Source organism: Tachyglossus aculeatus, chromosome X4 (genome assembly GCF_015852505.1).
Source record: "Tachyglossus aculeatus isolate mTacAcu1 chromosome X4, mTacAcu1.pri, whole genome shotgun sequence".
Lineage (NCBI taxonomy): Eukaryota > Metazoa > Chordata > Mammalia > Monotremata > Tachyglossidae > Tachyglossus > Tachyglossus aculeatus.
The window spans coordinates 61,690,038-61,717,711 of record NC_052098.1 but is presented as its reverse complement, the minus strand read 5'-3'; the positions used below and the strand labels follow the sequence as shown (position 1 = coordinate 61,717,711).

The 27,674-nt window shown below is 46.7% G+C and overlaps 1 protein-coding gene across 1 annotated transcript; it reads right to left on the bottom strand.

Moving 5' to 3' along the window:
• Positions 1-150: 150 nt before the first annotated feature.
• LOC119947923 lies at positions 151-26,753 on the bottom strand. Its single transcript, XM_038769574.1, has 9 exons — positions 26,696-26,753; positions 17,403-17,611; positions 15,844-15,992; positions 13,651-13,669; positions 7,596-7,679; positions 4,917-5,126; positions 2,214-2,358; positions 1,550-1,715; positions 151-187 (listed from the first exon to the last, which is right to left on the bottom strand). The coding sequence occupies exons 1-9, from the start codon at positions 26,751-26,753 to the stop codon at positions 184-186; spliced, it is 1,044 nt and encodes a 347-aa protein (XP_038625502.1). The 3' UTR covers positions 151-183.
• Positions 26,754-27,674: the final 921 nt, after the last annotated feature.

Here is a 27,674-nt window from a genome sequence, read left to right as displayed (position 1 = left end):
CGCTTGGGAATGGGATAATATGTCGTATTTTACAGTATTCTATAGTACAGTATTAAGAGGCAGTGTGGGTCAGTGGCAAGAGCCCGGGCTTTGGAGTCAGAGGTCAGGCGTTCGAATCCCAACTCCACCGCTTGTCAGCTGTGTGACCTTGGGCAAGTCACTTCACTCCTCTGAGCCTCAGTTTCATCTGTAAAATGGGGATGAAGACTGTGAGCCCCGCGGGGGCAACCTGATCACCTCGTAACGCCCCAGCGCTTAGAACACTGCTTTGCACATAGTAAGCGCTTAATAAATGCCATTATTATTACTATTATTATTATCATTATTATTATTATTACCTCCAGGCCCTGGTCCATCCCTGCGTCCTGGACCCGGGTTACCTCAACCTCCCGGCTCGGGTCCCCCTGTCTTCCGGCCCAGGTACCACTTTGCCTCTCGGTCCAGGTCCCCCTATTCCCCTGGCCCTGGTCCCCATTTCCCGGCCCAGGTACTTCACTGCTTCCCTGCCCTGGTCCCCCTGTCACCCAGCCCAGATACCCCTCTGCCATCCAGCCCTGGGATCCCTCTGCCTCCCTGCCCGGGTCCCCCTGTCTCCCAGCCCAGGTGCCCCTGTCTCCTGGACCTGGTGCCCCTCTGCTTCCCTGACTTGGTACTGCCGTCTGCCTCCAGGCCCTGGTCCCCCTCTGCCTCCCTGTCCTGATCCCCCACCGCCTCTCGCCCTTAGTCCCCCTCTGCCTCCCGGCTCAGGTACCCCTCTACCTCCCGGCCCTGGTCCCAATCTGGCTCCCTGCCTTGGACCCCCTCAAAGTCCTGGCCCAGGCCGGCCTCTGCCTCTATGACTTGGCCACGCCCATTCTCTCGGCCCTGGTTCCCCTCGGCTTCTCAGCCATAGGCCCACTGTCTCCCGGCCCAGGTACCCCTCTGACTGCCGGCCCTGGTCGCACTGTCTACCAGCCCTGGTCCCCCTCTTTCTCCCGATCCTCGCCGCTCTCTGCCTCCCTGACCTTGTCACAGCGCTTCGCGGCCCTGGTGCTCATTTGGCTCCCGGCCCTGGTTCCTCTCTGCTTACCGGCCCTGGTACCCCGTCTACTGGCCCGGGTACCCCTCTGCCTCCAGGCCCTGATCCCCCGCTGCGTGCAGGCCCTGATCCCCATCAATTTCCAAACATTACACAGTACAGCTACTAGCATTCACCACTCTACATATAACTGCCCTGCAAATGTTTTAATAACAGTAGTAGTCCACGGCTTTCAACTGGGACTCTTCTATTTTTTGTCATGTCCAAGTCATTCCCTGGAAGGCAAAGGAATACACTAATGGCCTTAGTGACTTGAACGACTATAAATGGAGTGTCTGACTCCCTACCAGCAGACACCAGCACTGGGAGAAGTGGCAAAATCTTTGGAATAATTCACTTTTGCATACGAACCTGACACTCTTTATAAACAAAAGCATTTTCTTACCTGGAATGAAAATTATTTGCCTCAATTAATGCAAAGTTAGATTAGTTGAGCTAAATTATTTCACATCACACCCCAAAACCACTTACTTGTTGACCATGCTCTTGTTGTGTTGAATCATGTAAACATTATTTTGCACTGAACCACCTTCTGTCACCTCGTGTCCAAGAACATGACTCTTTGACTCTGACTTTCCATAGTATTTTTCAGCTTCTCCAGAGAATTCTAGTTTTCTCAATGTTTTTTTTGGTTCTGCTGAAAAGTTAGAAATACAAAAGAGGTTCTATTCCATAAATTCAGTTCATAGAAGTCTTTGGCATGGATTTTTGACCTTTAAACTTCCCCATCTTCTAAATACTAAAGGCTTTATTTTCATTAATACATTGCTCGGCACACAGTAGGTGGACAATATATATCTTTGATTGATTAGTTTGAGTACCAAAATTACCATTTTCACATGCAAAGATTTTTCAGCACAATAGAATTCCTCACCTATCCCCCAAGAGAACCTGCCATATTTTCTCAACCAGGAAAAGGCCTAAGCAAATTGGGCCTACAGAACAATGATATTCATGAGGGTCACAAAGCCTTCAGAAACCTGCAATTTAATGTTTATAGCTCAATCTAAGGGATGTTCACACTACCCATCACATTTATCCTCCAAAGATTTTGATTTAGCACCAATAATGACAACAGCTATATTTACATATGACAACAAAGTTTAGTGATCAACCTATAAGTTGAATGGGTTACCTTCTGGCATGACCAGTGCAGTGGGCTGCTTTATTTTCATTTGATATTTGTCCTTTTGGCCAGTTTTCTTTTTTGAATCCTTTTGCCGTGCCACAAGTTGAGCAATATTTTCAGTTTCCTTGCAAGTCATAGCTAAGCAAATGGTCTACTCAAGAAAAGGAAGAAAATCAAGAAAATGACTCGAGTTTCCTCATGACAAGTAACTGTCTTCTTCTAAAGCTCAATAAAAATCACATTATGCACCCTATGTACGTGTTATGCTCTAAAAATCAATTTCAAAACTCATAAACACTATCGGTGGGAACAGAGGGTTAGGGTTTTGGACAGATGTTGCTCTCGCTGGGGTGCAGATCCAAGTGTTCCAACCTACACACACACACACACACACACACACACGTCTTGAACTTCAAGCTGCCTTCAACTTCCAGGTGCCTTTTTTTTAAAAGCATTCCATTGCAGACACTGGTAGCAATTTGCTTGAAACTGAGAAAGGGGGAGATGGGAGTGCAACTAAGGAGAGGATTGTAGAAGCAGTCCTACAGTGAGCTTGGGAATACCAAGCCACAGCTCTGGGGTTCAGATATCAAACGTATCTGATGCAGGCTTAACATGGACAACGACTGTAAAGGTTTGTTTTTTCTTCTGATATGGACATTATTTCAACATTAACAATTTCAATATTAACTACTGGGGAGTTTATACAATCCACTGTGCCCGGACCATCTTCTAGGTTGTTCAAAATGTCTCTCCACTAAAGAGCCTCCAGTGGTTACCAGTGTCGCTTCACATTGGAGCAGAAGTTTCATACCTTTGGCTTCAAGATCCTCCACCAGCTTTCACGTTCTTGCATGACAGCTCTCTTCACCCACTAAATGTCCAGCTCACAGACTTTGCTACTCTCACGTTCACCTTCTGTCTGTCCGTCTCTCTCTCTCTCTCAACTCTCTTGCCTCCAACCCCTTCTTCAAGCCATTACCCCTGCCTGGAATTCCCTCTTTTATCCAAATACACCAGGCCAAAGCTCTCCACATTTTTATATACTTTTTCCATTCCTACCTCCTCCAAGACGTTTTCTCTGATTAATCCCCAAACCCCAAGTGGTGTCAACCCAACAGCCACTCGAATATATATTCAATCATATTTATTAAGCACTTACTGTGTGTAGAGCATCATACTAAGCACTTGGGAAAAGTACAAATACAACAATAAACAGTGATAGTCCCTGCCCACAACAAGCTCACAATCTAGGGTTGGGGGGGAGGCAGACATCAGAATAAATAAAATTATACACACACACATGCTGTGGGGATTGGTGGAGGGCAAAGGGAATAAGTCAGGGTGATGTAGAAGACAGTGAGAGGTGAGGAAAAGTGGGGCTTAGTCTGAGAAGGCATCATGGAGATGTGCCTCCAATAAGTCTTTGAAAGGAGGGGGGGGGAGTAACTATCTGCCAGATTTGAGGAAGAACAGTGTTCCAGGCCTGAGGCAGGATGTGGGCCAGGGGTCAGAAGAGAGACAGGCGAGGCCGAGGCAGAGTGAGAAGGTCAACACTAGAGGAGTGAAGTATGCAGGCTGGGTTATGCACACATAACAAGTATGCACACACAACTATGCACTCACTACTCCCATTACTGCTGTACAAATTGGCATTCCTATCCTCACTTCTGCATGTTTATTCAATTGTACAATTACTTAAAATGGAATTTAAGCACTTACTATATGTCCAGCCCTGTACTACGTGCTGGGGGTAGATACAAAAATCAATGGATTGAAAAAACACTCCATGTCCCACATGGGGCTCTTAGTCTTACTCCCCATTGTACAGATGAGGTGACTGAGGTACAGAGAAGTTAAATGATTTACCCATGGTCATATAGCAGACAAGTGGTGAAGTCAGGATTAGAACCCAGGTCCTGACTCCCAAGGCTGTGATCTTTCCACTATGCCATGCTGCTTCCCTTTTGAAAATATTTTTGTGTCTGTCTCTCCTGTCAGAATTTAACTTCCTTAAAGGCAGCCAGAAACACATACCTTGCCGATGTACTTCAACAATACATGGCATCCAGGTGATGCTCAATAAACACTTTTGCTGCTACTACTTAGCATTCAGTAGTTGCCTAATAAATATTATTAATTATTAAGCTCTCTCCTACTTAGATGTGACCTACTATGTACTATATACTGGTTCTTCTTCCTGTTCCCACCATTTGTAAATCATTTAAATTTATCTCCTCCATTTAATTTAATAGAGTAGGCACTCAAGAAATACTGATGATGATGGCTGGGGATAATATGTCCCAGGGGGCCAATTTTGTCTAGCCCCATCTATGACTTCTTCCCTAAGCATACTGGAACCCCTTGGGCATCACTGAACTTCCCTGTGCCTCTGTAAAAAAAGATGAGGACTAAATTTTTCCCCCTCCAATTTAGATAAGAGCTTAGGACTGTGTTCAACCTGAGTATTTTGTATCTGTCCCAGGGCTTAGTATGGTGCTTGGCATATAGTGAGTGCTGTTATTGTTATTAGGTGTGTCCCCGAACCAACCTCCCTGCCTGAGCGTAATGTGGCCCTCAGTTTGGTATTGCTCTGGTGGGGGGGCCTTATTTTAAGGCCATGCCGTGCTTCTCCACCCAGCTGTTAACCTAGCAAATTTACCACCTGAGTCAGCTGTGAAAGACATGAATGAGCAACTATCCTCTTACCTTTCCAGAGCTAACAGTTAATTTGACAACAGATGGTATACTTTTCAGATATTCCTCCAACGTGGAATAGCCGAGCTGACTGAATGGGATCCACTCTCCAGTCAACAATTTATATTCATTTTGTAGCAGGGGCAAGGCAACTCCATTCTTATTGGATTGTAGAACAGCTCGAAGCAATTTGGCAATACGGTCTGCTTCTGACATTTTTACCTGTAATCAATAATAAAGTTTAAAATAGGAGTTGACAGCCTTTTTCCCAAGAATAGTTAAAAAAATCTTGATGTTGGTGTGCAAAGAGCCACACAAGTTATGGGCTTGTTAAACTCATTCATTCATTCAATCGTATTTATTGAGCACTTACTGTGTGCACAGCATTGTACTAAGTGCTTGGGAAGTACCAGTTGGCAAAATATAGAGATGGTCCCTACCCAACAGCGGGCTCACAGTCTAGAAGAGGGAGACAGACAACAAAACATATTAACAAAATAAAACAAATGGAATAGTAAATATGTACAAGTAAAATAGAGTAATAAATATGTACAAACATATACAGGTGCTGTGGGGAGGGGAAGGAGGTAGGGCGGGGGGAGGGGGAGAGGAAGGAGGGGGCTCAGTCTGGGAAGGCCTCCTGGAGGAGGTGAACTCTCAGTAGGGCTTTGAAGGGAGGAAGAGAGTTAGCTTGGTGGATGTGCAGAGGGAGGGCATTCCAGGCCAGGGGGAAGACGTGGGCCGGCGGTCGACAGCGGGACAGGCGAGAACGAGGCACAGTGAGGAGGTTAGCAGCAGAGGAGCGGAGGGTGTGGGCTGGGCTGAAGAAGGAAAGAAGGGAGGTGAGGTAGGAGGGGGCGAGGTGATGGTGATGTTAAATGATGTTACTAGGGAGAGGACAAGAGAAGGAGTTCCCTGCAGGACTTGTCTGCCTGGGGATTTCCACTGGCAGCACCGGCGCTGAGCTCTGGTGTAGATACAGGGTAATTAGATGGAATGCAGCCCCTATTCCACCTGGGGCACAAAATCTAAAAAGGGGAGAGACCAGGTAAGGTTCTCTTTCCACTAGACCATGCTGCTTCTCTAATAATTCATCCCAACCCCCCCGATTATTATTTTTGTGGTAGGAGAATCAAACATAAACGCTTAATTTAATGTTTGGAAGGTCATAGCAACACTGGCCACTAAACCAATTCACCTGTGCCCAAGAATAGAAAACAGTAGCTCTCTGCATATATAGCAACCCATGACCTTCTGACTCCCAGATGCACACGTGTGGGGTGGGGGGTGAGTATGAGAGAGAGGGAGCACATGCGCATGTTGGATTGGAGGCAGGGCGTTGGCTTGAGGGGAACAAAGGGCAGGAAATGTGGGGGTGCAAGAATTGCCCTCAGGCCCTATGGAAGGCAAACGTCCGGGGGCCGGTTTATATCCAGCCTAAACGGGGCCTTTCTTTCTAACTTGTCTACGCCCAGTGCCCCCGCATACACTTCAGGTGCTCGCCCAGTGAGTCTGCCCCGCTGGGCCCCGGAAATGTGCCCTGGGGGGCTTCGACCTTAGTACAGTGCTCTGCCCACAGTAAAGAGCTCAATAAATACCACTGACTGATGTTATTTCTCCCCTTTAAACCTGAAGTTTTATGGAGGCTAGGACTAAAGTTTTGCCAGATCTGTGAGTTTACGAAAAGTAGTCTCCAAAGGAGAATTCTTCAAGATACAGAAAGAAGGAAGGTGGGCGTAGGTGGGCAACAGCTCCGGGGAAGGATAATTGGAGAGTTAATTCACACGGTAAATTAACACCGTTCCAAGATGGAGGATTCTCCATCTCCCGAAAGTTTACGGCTGAACCCAAAGCCCTTCCCAGCTTTCTTCAAGGAGCCTCCGCCTTCCACTCCCATATTGCTTCAGAACAAACCGCCAAAACTCAACGAGAATCACCTGAGAACCGGCAAAATGCAATGTGAATCACTTCGGTCCGAGCCGCGAAAACGCAATGAAAATCACCTCAGATCAAGCCGCGGAAACGCAACGAAAATGACTTCAGATCAAGCCGCGAAATTGCAACGAGATTCACTTCGGAACCGCGAAAGTGCAATGAGAATCACCTCAGTCCAGACCGCGAAAACGCAACGAGAATCACCTCAAAGCCGGGAAATCGCAAACGAAATTCACCTCAGAACGAACCGTGAAAACGTAACGAGAATCACCTCACTCAAAGCCGGGAAATCTCAAACGAATTTCACCTCAGAACAAACCGCGAAAACGCAACCTCAGCCGGAGCTGCCAAAACGCAACGAAAATCACCTCAGATCAAGCCGCGAATACGCAGTGACGATCACCTCAGTCAAAGCGATGAAAACACAACGAGATTCATCTCAAAAGCCGCAATGAAAATCACTTCGGACCAACCCGAAAAAAAAACCCTTATTCAATTCGGATCAAGCCGCAAAAAATGGATCGAAAAATCACCTCAGATCAAGGCGCAAAAATGCAGTGAGCCAACTCAGACAAAGCCGCAAACCCACGACAATCACCTCACCCCTTAACTGCAGTTGCTACCGCAGTGGCCGCCGCAGGAAAGGAAAGACAGTTAGCTCTCTCAGGGTATCGGATACCTCAGACTGGGGAGGGTTGGATAGGGGGAAAGGGAAAGGTGTGAGGAAACGTCCGCATATGCAGTATACACACATACCCTCACCGCTTCCTTGGTGCCGAACTTAAAACTACTTCCTTCCTCAAACTCGTTCTGCTGCCGCGGGCTTCTTCGACTTGACGTCTACGGGATTTTATACTTGAGCGCACTCTTTTTTTGCTCTGTCTTCGTACGCCTGCGCAAAAACGGTCGCGGCGGCAGACTGTTCCGTGTGCGCGTGCAGCGCAGAAGAGCACGTTTCCCTCACCTACCCAACTTTCATCCCCAGGCCTATAGGATTGGGCAATGGAGAGCGCTTTCCGCGTGCGCAGAATTGAGGCGCTTTTGCTCAGCGTCCCGCCCTGTCAGTAAATCAGCAAGTTAATGGCATTTATTGATTGGCTGCTGAGTGCAAACCACTCGGGAGGAAGCAAACACTCGCAGCCTACCCTCAAGGAACTTAATCTCCAGGGAAACTGGGCATTCAAAAATTATTTACAAAGAATGGGAGCAAGAGGGAAAACAAGGATATAACAGAGAAGAGTTATAACAGTCAATCATATTTACTGAGCGCTTACTGTGCTCTCAGAGCACTGTACTAAACGCTTGGGAGAGTTCATTCATTCAATAGTATTTATTGAGTGCATACTGTGTGCAAAGCGCTATACTAAGCGCTCGGAAAGTTCAATTCAGCAACAGAGACAATCCCTGCCCAACAAAGAGCTCACAGTCTAGAAGGGGGGAGACAGACATCAAAACAAGTAAACAGGCATCAATAGCATCAATATAAATAAATAAAATTATAGATATATACACATCATTAATAAAATAAATATAATTATAAATATGAACAAATATACACAAGTGCTGTGGGGTGGGGAGGGGGGTATAGCAGAGGGAGCGAGTTAGTGATGGGGAGGGGAGGAGGAGCAGAGGGAAAGGGAGGCTTAGTCTGGGAAGGCCTCCTGGAGGAGGTGAGCTTTCAGTAGGGCTTTGAAGGGAGGAAGAGAGCTAGCTTGGCAGATGTGCGGAGGGAGGGCATTCCAGGCCAGGGGTCGGACGTGGGCCGGGGGTCGACGGCAGGACAGGCGAGAACGAGGCACATTGTGGAGGTTAGCGGCAGAGGAGCGGAGGGTGCAGGCTGGGCTGTAGTAGGAGAGAAGGGAGGTGAGGTAGGAGGGGGCGAGGTGATGGAGAGCCTTGAAGCCAAGCATGAGGAGTTTTTCCTTGATGCGTAGGTTGACTGGTAGCCACTGGAGATTTTTGAGATTCTTGCTTCACCACACTCCAGCTACAAGTCAGTTCAGGCACATACTAGCTCTGATCACCTCTAGACAGTGCTCCCTCTCTAACCTCACCAATTCTGACATTTCACTATCCAACCACAACCCTCTAGCTTGCCACCTCATCCATACCCCTTAGGCTTCATGTGCTGCTCTCACCCATGCCCAGTAGCCCCAAGGCTCTGGATCCACTTAATTTGTCTGAGGCTATCAGGCAGTCAATCATTGTGTGCAGAGCACTGGTCTAAGAGCTTGGGCAAGTCCAGTAGAGTAAGTAGGCAAGATTCCTGCCCTTAAGGAACTTGCAGTCATCTCATTTTATGGGACTGGGAAAGGAAGGTAATGAGAGGAAGCAGAGACAAGGGAAGGGCCCTGGGTTCTGCAGGGCCTTGAGAGAGAGAAGCATCTATTTTGAGAGAGACATGGAATTTTTATCTCGCTCCTCCCCTGGGCGACGTAGAGGTGCCCCTGGTGTGGGCTCAGGCAAAGTTCTGGGAAGGTGACAATCATCCTGTAGAGATGAGGTGAGAAGGTAAATGTAGAGACGGTATGGTAACAGAATAATGGATCTGGGAAATATAGGAGGAGTTGAGGAGCTGGTAGGAAAATGATAATGCTGCTGCTGCTGATAATGATAATGATATTAATAGTGATGATGATTATGAGATATTGATTAAGCACTTACCATTTGCCAAGTACTGTGTTCAGCACTAGGGTAGATACAATAAAAATCAGATCAGACAATCTCTGTTCCACAAGCCTAAATATTTCATTTAAAAAAAATGGTATTCCTTAAGTGCTTACCATGGGCCAGGCACTGGGGTAGATACAAATAAACAGGTCCATGTCCCACATGGGGCTCAGAATCTTAATCCCCATTTCCAGATTAGGTAATTGAGGCTTAGAGAAGTTAAGTGATTTTCCCAAGGTCACACAGCAGACAAATGGTTGAGCCAGGATTAGAAGCCAGGTCTTTCTGATTCACAGGCCATGGTCTATCTGCTAAGCCACACTGCTCCCTTAAGTCAATTCATTGTTTTAAATAATTTGTGATACATTTTTATCTTGGCTTGTTGAAATTGTTTTGCTACTGTTATTGGTCTGTCTGTTTATTTAACCTAAATTAGGTTGTGATCCTTGTGGGACAGCAACCTGAATTAAATCTGTGTAACTGGACAAACAATCTAGTTTGGGGTGGATTTCTGAAAATATTCAATATGATGCCATTATGTCACACTATATGCCTGGCTTAGCATACCTAAATCGTGTGCATCTGGTTGTTGAGTGTTTTCATGTCACTCTTGCTAATCTATTATTTTCATTTTCAGGTACCATCGAGTTGTTTCCAATTCATAAAGGCTCTATGGACATACTCACTCCAGAACATCCTGTCTTCTTCATTCTGGTGTGTATATCTTTTTTTTGTTTTCTTGGTAAAAAATACAGAAATGGTTAACCATTGCCTTCTTCTGCACAGTAAACACTTTAGTCTCTGTCGTTGTCTTTGATCAACATTTTGATCACTTGACCATCCCATGACTCTTTCCCATGCCTCCTCTACCCAGCACAGATGAATCAACTTTGCCTGACACTTAGGCTTAGATCTTTCCATTTTGGGTAACCCTGACGAGAGAATATCTCTCAATGGCATAACTCTAAGTTTCACTGACGTACACAAACTCTCCTTCATCATCATCATCATCAATCGTATTTATTGAGCGCTTACTGTGTGCAGAGCACTGTACTAAGCGCTTGGGAAGTACAAGTTGGCAACATATAGAGACAGTCCCTACCCAACAGTGGGCTCACAGTCTAAAAGGGGGAGACAGAGAACAAAACCAAACATACTAACAAAATAAAATAAATAGAATAGATATGTACAAGTAAAATAAATAAATAAATAGAGTAATAAATATGTACAAGCATATATACATATATACAGGAGCTGTGGGGAAGGGAAGGAGGTAAGATGGGGGATGGAGGTGGGACGAGGGGGAGAGGAAGGAAGGGGCTCAGTCTGGGAAGGCCTCCTGGAGGAGGTGAGCTCTCAGTAGGGCCTTGAAGGGAGGAAGAGAGCTAGCTTGGCGGATGGGCAGAGGGAGGGCATTCCAGGCCCGGGGGATGACGTGGGCCGGGGGTCGATGGCGGGACAGGCGAGAACGAGGTATGGTGAGGAGATTAGCGGCAGAGGAGCGGAGGGTGCAGGGTGGGCTGTAGAAGGAGAGAAGGGAGGTGAGGTAGGAGGGGGCGAGGTGATGGAGAGCCTTGAAGCCCAGGGTGAGGAGTTTCTGCCTGATGTGCAGATTGATTGGTAGCCACTGGAGATTTTTGAGGAGGGGAGTAATATGCCCAGAGCGTTTCTGGACAAAGATAATCCGGGCAGCACACGGTAAGGCATTGATTCATAGGAAAAAAGATGGGACTACAGATGGATTTATTCAGCTCCCAGAAGATCCTCAGTGGAACAGTCTGTTCCTTCCAGTAAGGTGTGAAATCCAAAGAGCAGATCACACAACTCAGAGTATCAGATAACTTTCTGATAGAAAGGGCTGCAGTTGGGTGGGAGCCTATGGAACTTTATCCCCAGTGTCTTTAATAGCTTTGCCTCATTTGTACCATGTGAATGAAGCCGGAGGATGGGGATAGACCACCTCTGAATTTCTACATTAGCTCTGTACATATTCAAATGACCAGGAACTAAAAAAATTAGTGTGAGCCACTAGAAAAAAAACTAGCAGCAAATTAACAGCAAGAAAGAATGTGAAATCCAATGGAAAATCTGCTTTCCTGTTTGTAGTCCTACAGGCTCCTGACCCGAGGTCTGATTGCTAGAAGGCTATCCAATGGGGAGAGAGACAAGGAAGGCAAAGCTGTTCTGTAAAAGCAGGCTTCAGTCTGAAGACAGACAGTGACAAGCCCAAAGAAGTGATCATGACTCCCTCTCAGCAAACAGACTCCTCCCCCAGGTGAACCTGGCTGTAATCACTCAAGAGTCACCAATCAGCACCAAGCAACTAGACAACTTACTTTGCAGCACAATGTTTCATCCATTCATTAAATCGTATTTACTGTGTGCAGAGCACTGTACTAAGTGGTTGGAAAGTACAATTCAGCAACAGAGACAATCCCTGCCCACAATGGGCTCACAGTCCAGAAGGGGGGAGACAGACATCAAAACAAGTAAACGGGCATCAATAGCACTAATATAAATAAATAGAATTACAGATATGTACATATACACACAAGTGCTATGGAGCAGGGAGGTAGAGCAAAGGGAGTGAGTCGGGGTGACGTGGAGGAGAGGGGGAGCTGAGGGAAAGGGGGGCTTAGTCTGGAAAGGCCTCTTGGAGGAGGTGAGCTTCAATAGGGCTTTGAAGGGGGGAAGTGTGATTTTTTGGAAGATTTGTGGAGGGAGGGCATTCCAGGCCAGAGGTAGGACGTGAGCCAGGGGTTGATGGTGGGACAGGCAAGAATGAGGCACAGTGAGAAGGTTAGCACCAGGGGAGCAGAGTGTGTGGGCTGGGGTGTAGAAGGAAAGAAGGGAGATGAGGTAAGACGGGGCAAGATGGAGAGCTTTGAAGTCAATAGTGAGGAGTTTTTGCTTGATATGGCAGTTGACTGGAGGTTTCCTTAGAACCTTTTGCTTGATATAGTGGTTGACTGCCCAGAACGTTTCTTTAGAAAGATAATCCAGGCAGCAGAGTGAGGTATAGACTGAAGTGGGGAGACACAGGAGGTTGGGAGTTCAAAAAAGATGCTGATGCAGTAATTCAGTCAAGATAGGATGAGTGATTGTACTAATGTGGTAGCAATTTGGATGGAGAGGAAAGGGTGGATCTTGATGATGTTGTGAAGGTGAGACCGGCAGGGTTTGTTGATGGATTGGTACAGTGTTCTGCACACAGTAAGTGCTCAATAAATACGATTGAATGAATGGATTGGATACGTGGGGTGAATGAGAAATCAGAGTCCGGGATGGCACCAAGGTTGTGGGCTTGTGAGATGGGAAGGACGATAATACCATCTATAGTGACAGGAAAGTCAGGGAGAGGACAGGGTTTAGGAGGGAAGATAATAACAATAATAATAATAATAATGGCATTTATTAAGCGCTTACAGTGCAAAGCACTGTTCTAAGCGCTGGGGAGGATACAAGATTATCAGGTTGTCCTACGTGGGGCTCACAGTCTTCATCCCCATTTTACAGATGAGGTAACTGAGACACAGAGAAGTCAAGTGACTTGCTCAAGGTCACACAGCTGACAAGTGGTGGGTCCGGGATTAGAACCCATGACCACTGATTCCCAAGCCCAGGCTCTTTTCACTGAGCCACGCTGTTGAGATAAGGAGCTCTGTCTTGGACATATTGAATTTTAGGTGGTGCGAGATCATCCAAGTAGCGATGTTCTGAAGGCAGAAGGAGATGCAAGCCTGGAGGGAGGGAGAGAGAACAGGGGAGCAGATACAGATTTGGGTATCATCCGTGTAGAGATGATCTTGGGAGCAAATGAGTTCACCAAGGGAGTGAGTGTAGATGGAGGTTTCCTGTACCTCTCCAGTCCCCTCTGTTATGCCACAAGGACCTGCTCCAGTCCTGATTGCCAAACTAAATTATTACTCATCTCTGGCAGCCCAGGAACCAGTGAATTAATCTACCCTCTGATCCACTCCCAGACTACCCTAGCAGAATGTTTGGAAGGGCTGGGAACACACTGATACCCCATCAAAGTGGTTTCTAACTTGAAGGGAGCCCACCTGCTTGGGGCAAATTAAGAAACCTCCAGCTCGGAGGCCCGGGTCTCTTTCCAACAGATTTTGTCCTACCTATTTACCTGCAGGAGCTCATCCTGGCTAAAATTGGGATGAATCAGAATATTATGTGACTATCCGAATGATCAGGGATCCCATGTGAACTATAAAAACTACTTTCCTCTTTCCTCTTTGTCCCAACCTAAATGCCTGCCGGCCTAGAATCCACTGAAAGGGACCCAATTTATCCATAACTGGATTCTGGGACCCATAAATGAGACTGCAGATGACTGGCATGAAAGGAAAAATATTTAGGATTGGTTTCTTCACAATTTCTGGGTAGGTGCAAGGCTGATAGTCTACTTGTTCAGAAAGGGCTTGTGACTTGTCCTGGTTTGAACAGAGAAAGAGGTCACCCTATTCTCCTGGGCCAAGTACTTTCCTCTGTGCCAAATCTGTAATTACATTTTCCAAGTGTAGCCACCTCTCAAGTCTCTAAGACATGATTATCAAGATTGCAAATTACCCAAGCTACTCCACTGGCCATCTCTTTATATGGGAAGCAGCATGGCATAGTGGATAGAACACAGGACTGGGAGTTAGAAGGTCATGGGTTCTCATCCCAGCTCTGCCACTTGTCTGCTGGGTGGCCTTGAGCAAGTCACTTCACTTCTCTGTGCCTCAGTTACCTCATCTATATAATGGAGATTAAGACTGTGAGCCCTATGCAGGACAAGGAATGTGTCCAACCTGATTTGCTTGTAACCACCCCAGCACTTAGAACAGTGCCTGGCACAAAGTAAGTGCTTAACAAATACTATTATTATTATTAAAGATGCTGAAACTTATACCCAGTAATGGTGATCCTTGTGAGAAGATCTAGGGATGAGTGGTTATCACCCAGGCTTATGGAAGGTCCAGTCTGCCATTTCCCTTCCTGACTGCAAGGAAGTCTAGGGATCAGGCTGGACCTACACAGGTTCGAACTTCTTTGGGCCTGCATCTGTTAGCAACAGCCTGTGGGGGTCGATGCTGGCCTTGGCAGATTCTAGGTCTAGGTCCCTTCAACAAAGATTGCTGCTGCTATCTTCTGCCGAGCCCCACATTTGGGGCCTTCTCTCCTTAGCTACCATCCCTCTGCCATCTTACTCTAGCTTCTAGGAGCCCAGCCACTCAGAAAACCCAGTGTGTCATTCAATTCCTATCACCTCTCCCTCCGCGGCTGATACCAGCTCCTTATTTATAGGCAGACAGACCTGTCAGTTTTGAATTGCAATGCTTTGGAGGAATGCTTTTTAGCTTTTGTGGGCAATGAAAGCAATAGCTTCTAGGAAAATGCATCTATTTTCCTTTACACATCACTTGTGCAGAGGTATTTTAACTTTTAATGAAGTCTTTCTATGCTGGGGGGCAGGCTCTGGGAAATCTGAAGAGGAGAGGGGCTTCCTGGGCCACCAATAGCTTGGCCTCCTCTTACCTATTCTGAGGTCCCCAGCCCCTGCCTCTGGTTCTGGGGAGGGACGAGAGCGGAATGCCAAGAACATGCCCCACTGAACCCTGCTCAAATCACTATCTTGGGAGGCCCAAGAAGGAGAGCAAATGATCGCAACCACATCCCGTATGGTACAAGACAAACACTGGTCTTTTAAAAGACCAATAATAATAGCAGCTAAATTAAAGCAGGGACACCTGAAGGAAGCCAGACCATCATGAGGGACTACGGTTCGGCTGTAAGTGAATATTGCTCCTCAGAAAGCTACAGTCAAGGTAGCACTCAGCCACACTCTCCAATAAGTGGCTAATGCTTTGGGTAGTCATTGTAGTAAGGTCAATCATTATGAAATCTTGCGGTAACTGTGAGGATGGCACAATCAATTCTATTGGGAAGAAGCAAAGCCCAGTGGAGTCATGGGCCTGGGAGTCAGAAGATCATGGGATCCAATACTGGCTCTGCCACTTGTCTGCTGTGTAACCTTGGGCAAGTCAATTCACTTCTCTGTGCCTCAGTTACCTCATCTGTAAAATGTAAAAGCGGTGGGATTTCCTATTAGCAAGTGCTAATAGGAAACCAGCCAAGCTACCATCCAAAGCAAAGAATATCCCCTATTTGCAGGCCTGGAAGAAGCCTCAGGAGCTTTGTTCGTCATTGTATAGCATGTTGCACTGCACCTCACACACCCAGGCCCTGGGTTGCTAAATGACCCCAACAAGTGAATGACATTATCCCTTAGCTACTGGTAGGTGAATGGGCTGGGTTAGAGACTTTCAATAAGGACCTCTTCTTGTTTTCCCTCACTACAGAGCCAAGGGCCCCCATTTGAGGTGAGCCATGAAAAATCACGGGAGAAAGAGTGTAGAGCCCTCTGCATGGAGATAAGCTGGTGGGGAGAATGCCGGACCCGCAGTTGCCTTGGCATTTAGGCGTCTAGACAAACAACGTGACACTTTGAGAAAGGAAAATCCTTTGCAACTCCAAGGGTGGGGTTACCTGAAGGTAGGGGAAGAATAACAATCGGGAGCCCAAACATCTGGCAATTACACCCCCCAACACTGGGCAAGAAGCTCCAATTTCCACCCCCTGTGGTGTGTGGTCCCACAGAGCCTGCCAGAGGGTAGTGGGGATTTCAAACTTCTGCATGTCCATTGCAGAAGTGTCAAAAAGAGAAACCACACGGGGGTGTTCACAAGTCCAATCTATGGTATAGCTGAGCTTCAACTTGGCAAACAACTCCCATTCCACATCCTGCTGCAAAATAAAGTAGGTGCACACAGCTAATGAAGTAGGAAACAGAACCTGGAGGTAAATGTGGGTGTGAGGATTGCAGCAGCAGGAAGAACAGCCACCTCTGTTTGGCTCTGTGAGGCCAGCTCTGATTTTTCTCCAGAAGGGAGAGGAAAGAAAAAAATGAAAATGCAATTAAACCGGAAAAACACAGAAATACCTTTATCTTGAGACATTCGTAAAAACCAAACACCTAAATCTCAACCCTCTCTCGCGGTCCAGGTCCTCTCTACAAAACACCTACAAACCAATTACAGCACATCTTGTGGCCAATCGCACATGTAGTCTGCAGAGGGCCCAATGTCCCATTCTACACTGTAATCGCCAAGGGGCTTCAAGTCAGCCAGCGGGATGTCTCAGCACTTAACTTTGGCATTCAGGATTTCAGCTGGGCTACATAGTTGGGAACCTGGGCATGTGAAAAAGTGCAGAGGTCAAAGGGTGCTCTCTTGGGGAAATCCAACCTCTTTACTCAAGTTTTCCATTTTATAAAACAGACCCTCTAGAGATGATGGTAGTCAAAACAGGTTGGAAAAGTGAGGTGTTTGGTGTCTGTCACAATCTGACACTGTGTTTTGAATTGAGAGAAGAGGCTGTAGACTGGGTGTCACAGTCAACACTACTGAGGTACATGGTCAAAAAGGCTGGGAAAGAGAATACTTTCCTAGGGTAAATTTTCAGAATATGGCCCAGGCACAAATTTGGAGCTTTTCAACACAGGCATCAATCTAGGGTTTACAGGTAGTTCTTCTTGAGAAAGCTACCCTGGTAGCGTGGCTCAGTGGCAAGAACACAGGCTTTGGATTCAGAGGTCATGGGTTCAAATCCTGGCTCTGCCAATTGTCAGTTGTGTGATTTTGGGCAAGTCACTTCACTTCTCTGTCCCTCAGTTACCTCATCTGTCAAATGGGGATTAAAACTGTGAGCCCACCGTGGGACAACCTGATCACCTGGTAACCTCCCCAGTGCTTAGAACAGTGCTTTGCACATAGTAAGCACTTAATAAATGCTATTATTATTATTATTATTATTATTCATGAATGACCATCTCACCCAGTTGGTCAGGTGAGCCATAGTGAGCATCCTCATCACCCGAAACCCAGACCCTAAATCTTTAGGACAGATTCCGATTGCACGGGCAAGCATCTTGTTTTTAATGTAGCACGCAGTAGAGGGCACTATTCCCCAGTATAAAAGGAGCAGCCAAGCTGGCCTCAGACGCCTTTCACACATCTTTTCGGAAATCCCCTTAGGGGCTGGGCCTTTAAAATAAAAAATATCAAACAGGAAGTAGCAGGGGGCCATATTAGGCCCAGGTGAGGCATAGTACAACTGAAAACCAGTCGAATGGCCACCCTAGCCTTCAAAGAGCACTGACCTGGGAGTTAGAAGGATCTGACTTCTAATCCTGGCTCTGCCACGTGTCTGCCTTGTGACTTTGGGCAAATCACTTAATTTTTCTGAGCCTCAGTTACCAGGGATTGTTGTTATTATCATTATTATTATTATTATTATTATTATTATTATTATTATAAGTGCCATTGAGTCATTTCTGATTCATAGCGACTTCATGGATGTACTTTCTCCAGAACGACCTGTCCTCTGCCATAATCTGCAACCTTTCTAGTGGTTCTTCCATTATCATTGTTATGGTCTCTATCCATTTAGATGCTGGTCTGCCTCTTCCATGTTTTGCCTGGACTTTTCCTAGCATTAGTACCTTCTCCAGACAATTAGTCCTCCTGATTTTGTGTCCAAAATATGCTAATCCAAGTGGAGTCATTTGGCCTTCCAAAGACCATTCTGGTTTAATTTGCTCTAAAATCCATTTGTTTGTCTTTCAAGCAGTACGTGGTATTCAAAAAAGCCTTCTCCAATACCACATTTCAAAAGAATCAATGTTCTTTCTGTCTTGTTTTTTCACTCTCCAGCTTTCAAATCCATCATTGCCACTGGAAATACCATAGAGTTGACAATTTCTATTTTCTATTTTGGCAGCAAAAACATGGCCTGGAGCTGACTGTGGAACAGATTATTATTATTATATTATAAATAAATAAATAAATATTATAATTAATGTCTGTCTCCCCCTTCTAGACTGTGAGCCCGCTGTTGGGTAGGGACCGTCTCTATATGTTGCCAACTTGTACTTCCCAAGCGCTTAGTACAGTGCTCTGCACACAGTAAGCGCTCAATAAATATGATTGAATGAATGAATGAATAAAATTTACTGAGTGCTTACTGTGTGCAAAGCACTGTATAAAGCACTTGGGAGAGTACAATGTAACATCAGAAACATTCCCTGCCCGCAACGAGCTCGCAGTCTATAGGGGGAGACAGATATTAATATAAATAAATTAATAGATAAATGAATAACAGATAAATACATGAGTGTTGTGGGGAAAGGAGGGAGGATGAATGGAGGAGCAAGTATGAATGGCACAGAAGAGAGTGGGAGAAGGGAGGGCTCAGTCAGGGAACGTTTCTTGGAGGACATATGCCTTCAATAAGGCTTTGAAGTGGGGGAGAGCAATTATCTGTCTGGTAATTTATTTCTCCGTGCCTCAATTTCCTCATCTGTAAAATGGAGATTAAGACTGTGAGCCTCAGTTGGGACAGGGACTGTGTCCAACTTGATTATCTTGTATCTACTTAGCGTTTAGTCCGGTGTGGGGCACATAGTAAGTGCTTAACAAATACTATTTTAAAGAAAGGCTCACAAGTAAAAAAATTGGCAAAGACGCACATTGAAAGTGCACAACTCTCTAAACATCTATAATCCAGAGTAATAACTAAGAGGAAATCATAATTCTTTAAGGTATTTATTAAGCACTTGCTATGTGCTAGGTAGGCACTGCACCTCTCAAGTGCCAGCCCCTCTACTTGTGCTTCAGACCCCATTCCCTCTCATCTTATAAAAACTCTCACCCTTTCCCTCCTCCCCTCCCTAACTTCATTCATTCATTCATTCAATCGTATTTATTGAGTGCTTACTGTGTTCAGAGCACTGTACTAAGCGCTTAGGAAGTACAAGTTGGCAACGTATAGAGACGGTCCCTACCCAACAGCAGGCTCACAGTCTAGAAGGGGGAGACAGACAACAAAACAAAACATATTAACAAAATAAAATAAATAGAATAAATATGTACAAATAAATAAATAAATAGAGTAATAAATATGTACAAATATATACATATATACAGGTGCTGTGGGGAGGGGAAGGAGGTAAGGTGGGGGGAGGGGGAGCCACCCTCCAATGGCTTCTTCCCCTCTGCCTTCAAATATGCCAGTGTCTCCCCCATCCAAAAAAAACCCCTCTCGACCCCAGTGCCCCCTCCATTTATCTCCCCATCTCCCTCCTACTCTTCCTTTCCAAACTCCTAGAGCGAGTCGTCTCGAATTCCTCAACTCCAACTCTCTCCTGGACTCCCTCCAATCTAGGTTCCATCCCCTCCACTCCACCGAAACTGCCCTCTCAAAGGTCACCAGTGACCTCCTTCTTGCCAAGTACAATGGCTCCAACTCTATCCTAATCCTCCTCGACTTCTCAGCTGCCTGTGACACTGTGAACCATCCCCTTCTCCTCAACACGCTATCCAACATTGGCTTCACGGACTCTGTCCTCTCCTGGTTCTCCTCATCTCTCTGGCCATTCATTCTCAGTCTCCTTCGTGGGCACCTCCTCCCCCTCCCATTCCCTAACTGTAGGGGTCCCTCAAGGGTCAGTTCTTTGTCCCCTTCTGTTCTCTATCTATACTCACTCCCTTTGTGAAATCATTTGCCACCCTCTCTCCTTCTACCACCCAGCCCGTACACACTGCTCCTCTGCCACCATCCTCCTGTGTCTCGTTCTCGCCTGTCCCACCGTCGACCCCTGGCCCAAGTCCTACCTCTGGCCTGGAATGCCCCCCTCCCTCCATCCACCAAACTAGCTCTCTTCCCCCCTTCAAAGCCCTACTGAGAGTTCACCTCCTCCAGGAGGCCTTCCCAGACTGAGCCCCCCTTTTCTTCTGCTCCTCCTCCCCTCCCCATAGCCCGTACTCCCTCCTTCTGCTCTACCCCCTTCCCTGCCCTGCAGCACTTGTGTATATTTGTACATATTTATTATTGTATTAATTGTATTAATGATGTGTACATAGCTATGATTCTATTTATCTATTTCAATGCTATTTTTGCCTGCCTACTTGTTTTGTTTTGTTGCGTGTCTCCCCTTTCTAGACTGTGAGCCCATTGTTGGGTAGGGATTGTCTCTATCTGTTGCTGAATTGTACTTTCCAAGAGCTTAGTACAGTGCTCTGCACACAGTAAGCACTCAATAAATATGACTGAATGAAAGAGCATTGGGGTAGATACAAGCTCTCAGCTTGAACACAGTCCCTGTCCCACATGGGGCTCACCATTTATTCACCAATCCCCATTTTACAGATGAGGAAATTGTGGCTCAGGGAAGTGAAGTGATGCCCAAGTTCACAGAGCTGACAAGTGGCAGAGTCAGGCCTAGAACACAAGTCCTTCTGACTCCCAGGCCCCTGTCCACTAGTCCATGCTGCTAGCTCATTTTAATGTCTGCATCCCCCTCTGGACTACTAAACTCCTTATGGGAAGGGAGTATGTCTACCAAGTCTGTTGTACTCTCTTAAGTGCTTAGTTCAGTGCTCTATGCTCAGTAAGCTCTTAATAAGTTAATATCAATTGACTAATAGAAGGGAACACAAGTATTTAAATAAATTACGGATAGGGAATAGCAGAATGTAAGTTTACATGTGTAAATATTCTGGGGCCTCTTGGAAGAGATGTAACTTCTAGGAGAGCTTAGAAAGTTGGGAAAGTGATGGTCTGTCAGATAAGAAGGTTGAGGGAGTTCCAGACCAGAGGGAAGACATGGGTAAGGGGTTGGTTGTGAGATAGACAAGAGTAAGATGCAGTGAATAGATTGGCATTAGAGGAGCCAGGTATTACAACCCAAGATGGGTTGTAATAGGAGATTGGTGAGGTAAGGTAGGAGGGAAAGAGCTGATTGGGTATTTTTAAAAGTCAATGGTAAGGAATTTCTGCTTGATGAAGGGGTGGGTGGGCAACCTTTGAGGGTTTTTCTGAGGAGTGAGGAGATATGGATTGATTTTCTTTCAGAATAATTATCTGGGAAGCAGAGTAAAGTAAAGACTGGAGGGGAGAGAGATAGAAGGCAGGGAGGTCAATGAAGATACTGATGTAGTAGTCAAGGTAGGAAATAAGTGTTTGGATCAGTGTAATAGCAGTTTGGATGGAGAAGAAAGGGCAAATTCTAGAGATGTTGTGAAGGCAAAACGAAAAAGATTTCATGACAGATTGAATATGTGGGTTGAATGAGGGAGATGAGTCAAGGATAATGCCAAGGTTATGGGCTTGTGAGACAGGGAGGATAATGGTGCTGCCTATGGTGATAGGAGAGTCACAGGGAGGACAGGGTTTGGGTGAGAAGATGAGAAGTTCTGTTTTGGAAATGTTAAATTTGAGGTGCCGGCAGGACATCCAAGTAGAAATTTCCTGAAGGCAGGAGGAAATGTGAGACTTCAGAGGAGAGAGGTAAGGGCTAGAGAGGTAGATTTGGGAATCATCAGCATAGAGATGGGAGTTGAAGCTGTGAGACTGAATGAGCTCTCCAAGGGAGTAGGTGAAGAAAGAGAATAGAAGAGGACCCAGAACTGAACCTCGAGGAACTCTCACAGATAGAGGGTGGGGGAGGCAGATGAGGAGCCCAAGAAAAAGAGAGAATGAGTGGCCAGAGAGCTAGGAAGAGAATCAGGAGAGGGCATGGTCAGTGAAAAGGATAGAAAATGTTTCCAGGACAAGGGGGTGGTCCACAGTGTCAAAGGCAGCAGAAAGGCTGAAGAGGATTAGATTTTTGAGAAAAAAAAAAAGAAGTGGGAGGAGATGGGCAGTGTCCCGAGTTTAGATGTGTGATTTTATGGCAGTGAAGCTTGCTATTAATCAATCAATCAATCAATCGTATTTATTGAGCACTTACTCTGTGCAGAGCACTGTACTAAGCACTTGGGAAGTACAAGTTGGCAACATGTAGAGACAGTCCCTACCCAACAGTGGGCTCACAGTCTAGAAGGGGGAGACAGAGAACAAAACCAAACATACTAACAAAATAAAATGAATAGAATAGATATGTACAAGTAAAATAAATAAATAAATAGAGTAATAAATATGTACAAACATATATACATATATACAGGTGCTGTGGGGAAGGGAAGGAGGTAAGACGGGGGGATGGAGAGGGGGACGAGGGGGAGAGGAAGGAAGGGACGCAGTCTGGGAAGGCCTCCTGGAGGAGGTGAGCTCTCAGTAGGGCCTTGAAGGGAGGAAGAGAGCTAGCTTGGTGGATGTTGGGAGGGAGGAAGAAAAGGGAGGTGAGGTAGGAGGGGGCGAGGTGATGGAGAGCCTTGAAGCCGAGGGTGAGGAGTTTCTGCCTGATGCACAGATTGATAGGTAGCCACTGGAGATTTTTGAGGAGGGGTGTAACATGCCCAGAGCGTTTCTGGACAAAGACAATATGGGCAGCGGCATGAAGTATGGATTGAAGTGGGGAGAGACACGAGGATGGGAGATCAGAGAAAAGGCTGATGCAGAAGTACAGACGGGATAAGATGAGAGCTTGAATGAGCAGGGTAGCGGTTTGGATGGAGAGGAAAGGGTGGATCTTGGCGATGTTGCAGAGGTGAGACTGGCAGGTTTTGGTGATGGCTTGGATGTGAGGGGTGAACGAGAGAGCGGAGTCGAGGATGACACCAAGGTTGCGGGCTTGTGAGACGGGAAGGATGGTAGTGACGTCAACAGAGATGGGAAAGTCAGGGAGAGGGCAGGGTTTGGGAGGGAAGACAAGGAGTTCAATCATGGACATGTTGAGTTTTAGGTGGCAGGCAGAAATCCAGATGGAGATGTCCTGAAGGCAGGAGGAGATGCGAGCCTGGAGGGAGGGGGAGAGAGCAGGGACAGAGATGTAGATTTGGGTGTCATCAGTATAGAGATGATAGTTGAAGCTGTGGGAGCAAATGAGGTCACCAAGGGAGTGAGTGTAGATCGAAAACAGAAGGGGACCAAGAACTGAACCTTGGGAAACCCCTACAGTGAGGGGATGTGAGGGGGAGGAGGAGCCTGCAAAAGAGACTGAGAATGAAGGACCGGAGAGATAAGAGGAGAACCAGGAGAGGATGGAGTCTGTGAAGCCAAGGTTGGATAGCGTGTTGAGGAGAAGGGGGTGGTCCACAGTGTCGAAGGCAGCTGAGAGTTCGAGGAGGATTAGGATAGAGTATGAGCCGTTGGATTTGGCAAGCAGGAGGTCATTGGTGACCTTTGAGAGGGCAGTTTCCATGGAATGTAGGGGACGGAAGCCAGACTGGAGGGGGTCGAGGAGAGAGTTGGTGTTGAGAATTCGAGGCAGTGCGTGTAGACAACTCATTCAAGGATTTTGGAAAGGAATGGTAGGAGGGAGATGGGGCGATGACTAGAAGGTGAGGTGGGGTCAAGAGAGGGTTTTTTTAGGATGGGAGAGACATGGGCATGTTTGAATGCAGAGGGGAAGGAACAAGTGGAGAGTGAGCGGTTGAAGATGGAAGTTAAGGAAGGGAGAAAGGATGGAGCGAGAGATTTCATGAGATGAGAGGGAATGGGGTCAGAAGCACAGGTGGCCAGAGTAGCACTTGAGAGGAGGGAGGAGAGCTCCTCTGAAGATACTGCTGGGAAGGATGGGAGAGTAGCAGAGTGTTGAGAGCCGGGGGGTTGGAGAAGGGGGGGGGGAGTGACTTTGGGGAGGTCTGACCTGATGGATTTAATTTTATTAATGAAGCAGGAGGCCAGATCGTTGCGGGTGAGGGAAGGAGGAGGGGGAGGAACTGGGGGCCTGAGAAGGGAGTTGAATGTACGGAAGAGCTGACGGGGATGATGGGCATAGGTGTCAATAAGGGAGGAGAAATAGTTTTGTCTGGCAGAGGAGAGGGCTGAGTTAAAGCAGGAAAGGATAAACTTGAAGTGAACGATGTTGGCATGGTGTTTAGACTTTCACCAGCAGCGTTCAGCAGCTCGAGCATAAGAGCGAAGGAGGCGGACAGTGGCAGTGATCCAGGGCTGTGGGTTAGTGGTACGAGAGCGGTGAAGGGAAAGGGGAGCGAGTGAGTCTAGCTGAGTGGAAAGGGTAGAGTTGAGAGCAGTAATCTGATCATCAAGACTGGGTAGAGAGGAGAGGGAGATGAGGTGGGGTGTGAGGTGCTCAGAAAGATGGATGGGGTCAAGAGAGCGGAGATCTCTGTGAGAGAGTAATATGGATTTACAGGGGAAAGGAGTGTGAGTGAGGAGGCAGGTGAGATTATGATCAGAGAGAGGGATTTCAGAGTTGGTGAGGGTGGACACAGTGCAGTGGTAGGAGATGATGAGGTCGAGGGCATTACCAAGTTGGTGAGTGGGCGAGGTGGGGTGGACCAATAGGTTGGCAGCATCAAGGAGAGATAGATGGTAGGTGGCAGAGGAGTCATTAGGGATATCCATGTAGATGTTGATGTCTCCGAGGATCAGAGTGGGCATTTAAAAGGAGAGAAGGAAGGTGAGGAAGGGGTCAAAATCGTTAAAGAAGTTGGAGGTGGGGCCGGGGGTGGGGGCGGTAGATGACGGCTACAAGAATATGGAGGGGGTGGTAGAGGCGAATAATGTGGGCTTCAAAGGAAGGGAAGGAAAGGCAAGGGGGAGGAGGAATAATGCGAAAGCGACACTGGAGGGTGAGAAGAAAACCGACACCTCCTCCTTTTCCAGTGAGTCTGGGGGAGTGGGAGAAGAAGAGGCCCCCACTGGAGAGAGTAGCAGAAGAGACCGTGTCATCCGGAGACAACCATGTTTCAGTTAGGGCGAGGAGGAGTAGCGAGCTGGAAAGGAATAGGTCCAGGATGAAAGGGATCTTACTTAAAACGGAGCGGGGTTTCCAGAGGCCACACTTGGCAGTAGCTGTCAAGGGAGGGGAGGGAGGGGGAAGGGTGCGATTGGTGGGGAGGGTTTGGATTGGGATGAGTTGGCGGGGGCCTAGGCGGGGAGAGTGAGAAGAGGGGTGGCGATTGGAAAGGAGAACTGGGATGGGGTGGGGGCGGGGCGGAGGGGAGGGAGGGGGCTGGGAGGGAGGAGTGGAGGATAGACGCTGGTACAGAGGGATCCTTGGTAGGGGGTGAGGGGGAATGGTCTTGGTGGTGGAGAGGGAGGGGAAAAGCTGGGTGGGAGAGGGGAAGGGGAAGGTGAGGAATGGGAATGGCAGTTGGGAGCAAGGGAACTGAAAGTTCATGGTGCGGTCAGCAGGGCGAGTGACAGTACAGCGGGAGGTTAACAACTGATATGCGGAAGCGATAAAACAGTAGCAATGATATAAATCGGCGATGGCATCACAGGGGGTAGTTAACGATTGACATGCTATGGCAATAATAAAATTGGCAGATAATGATGTCACAGAGAGCAGATACAAACTATTATGTGCTGGAGTAGGGTGGACCTGTTAAGGGGGTCAGGGAGCAGAGATACCTGGGGAGAGGAGTGAACAGCCAACTAGCATGGGAAGGCTGAGTAGGCAAATGAGGTTGTCGTTAATGTAACTTGGTGATAACAAGGGCCTTTCTCCCGGGGGAGGGGGGGGAGAGTCAGTCAGGTCCGGACCGGGAAGGGGGGGTATGGGGGGCACTTTAGCAAGTTTGGTTAAGTGGCGAGGGTGGGTGGAAGCAGGGGGCGTCTATGGGGGCGTTCTGAGGAGAGGATCCTTCCGGGAGCAGCAAGGCCGCGCGGTGTGATGGCAGATGGTTAGCAAATGGTTCTAATAAAGATAAAAAAACCTCCACTCTGTCCTACAGATAAATACGCTGGGAGCAATAGCCTAGTGGAGAGAGCATAGGTCTGGGAGTCAGAAGACCTGAGATTTTATTCTGGCTCTGCCACTTGCTGGCTCTGTGATCTTGGACAAGTTTCTTGGCATCTCCGTGTTTCAGTTTCCTTCCTTGTTTCCTTATCTTTTATTGGAGATAAAATACCTGTTCTCTCCCTACTTAGACTGTCCAACCTGTTTTATGTCTATCTATCCCAGCACTTATTATAGTCCTTGGGATATAGTGGATATAGTGTTGAACACATGCTATTGCTATAATTATGGGGCAGAGCAGGGACTAATGCCATAGTCATGATGCCCTCTTAAGTGAGGTTATTTGGTTAACAGTCTATAATTAGTGGAGACTAAATAGACAGGACCTCTTGCTTTTCCTACTTTATTGCTCATTAGTGCCTCTGGGGCTTTATTTCAGGGAGTAGAGAAAGGTAGGAGGACACTTGACAAGACTCACTTGAGGAGGAAGCTTGAAGGCAGGGCTTCAGTGGTGTTCTTGGTTCAACAAACAACATTATACCTACGCTACTTCTTCCCTCACACTTCTTCCCCTTTGATATGGATAATAGCTGAATAACTGGGTCTCTAAGGTCTCTAAGGGATATATTATGTTGCAAACTTGCACTTCCCAAGCGCTTAGTACAGTGCTCTGCACACAGTAAGCGCTCAATAAATACGATTGAATGAATGAATGAATGAATATTTTCTAATTTCCCCGTCTTTATGGTCATGATTTCTCTTCAGGACTTCTAGATTGCATTCCCCCAATTACCATCTCAGCACTTTGACACTTACACACTCACAGGCACCTCTACATATCAACTTACATACACTATTAATCACTCACTCCCCTGTGTACCTATTTTTCCACCTATCTAACTTATTTCAGTGTTTGTCTTCCCTACTGGCTTGTAAATTCCTTGAGGGTGGGGAGTGTGTCTACCCACTCTCTTGTACTTTCCCAAGTGCTTAGGAGAAAACCCTACATACAATAGATACTCAAACACTATATCAATTAATTCTAATCCCTTCAGTCTTTGATTTGTTACCAACTTGTACTTCCCAAGCGCTTAGTACAGTGCTCTGCACACAGTAAGCACTCAATAAATACGATTGAATGAATGAATGAATTGAATGAATGAATTTCCCTACTATAGTGTAAAGTCCCCTGAGGGCAAGCATTTGATTTTCTACTTCTGTAGCTACCCCAAGAACATGCTGTCATGATCTGCACCCAATACGTTCTGTTAATATTTGGTCTACCAACATTTTTATGGCCTGTAAACCCTTGACCAAATTCTTCTAACACATTAATCCATGGTATAAAGTTCCTTCTGGCTATTCACGCTTATGGATTCCATCAAGGACTGATAGGATTATTTTAAGATGGAACTGTAATCAGTTCAGCTTCAAGAAAATGTCACTCAGACTTCAAG

What these genes read in the sequence shown, in the direction of transcription:
- LOC119947923 (XM_038769574.1), bottom strand. Translation starts at nt 26,753, where the DNA reads ATGTTGTTTGTTGAACCAAGAACACCACTGAAGCCCTGCCTTCAAGCT. An exon ending in TAACTGTTAGCTCTGGAAAG is followed by an intron (nt 2,359 to 4,916) that starts GTAAGAGGATAG and finishes TTTCTTGAGTAG; the next exon opens with ACCATTTGCTTAGCTATGAC. An exon ending in TGCACTGGTCATGCCAGAAG is followed by an intron (nt 1,716 to 2,213) that starts GTAACCCATTCA and finishes CTAACTTTTCAG; the next exon opens with CAGAACCAAAAAAAACATTG.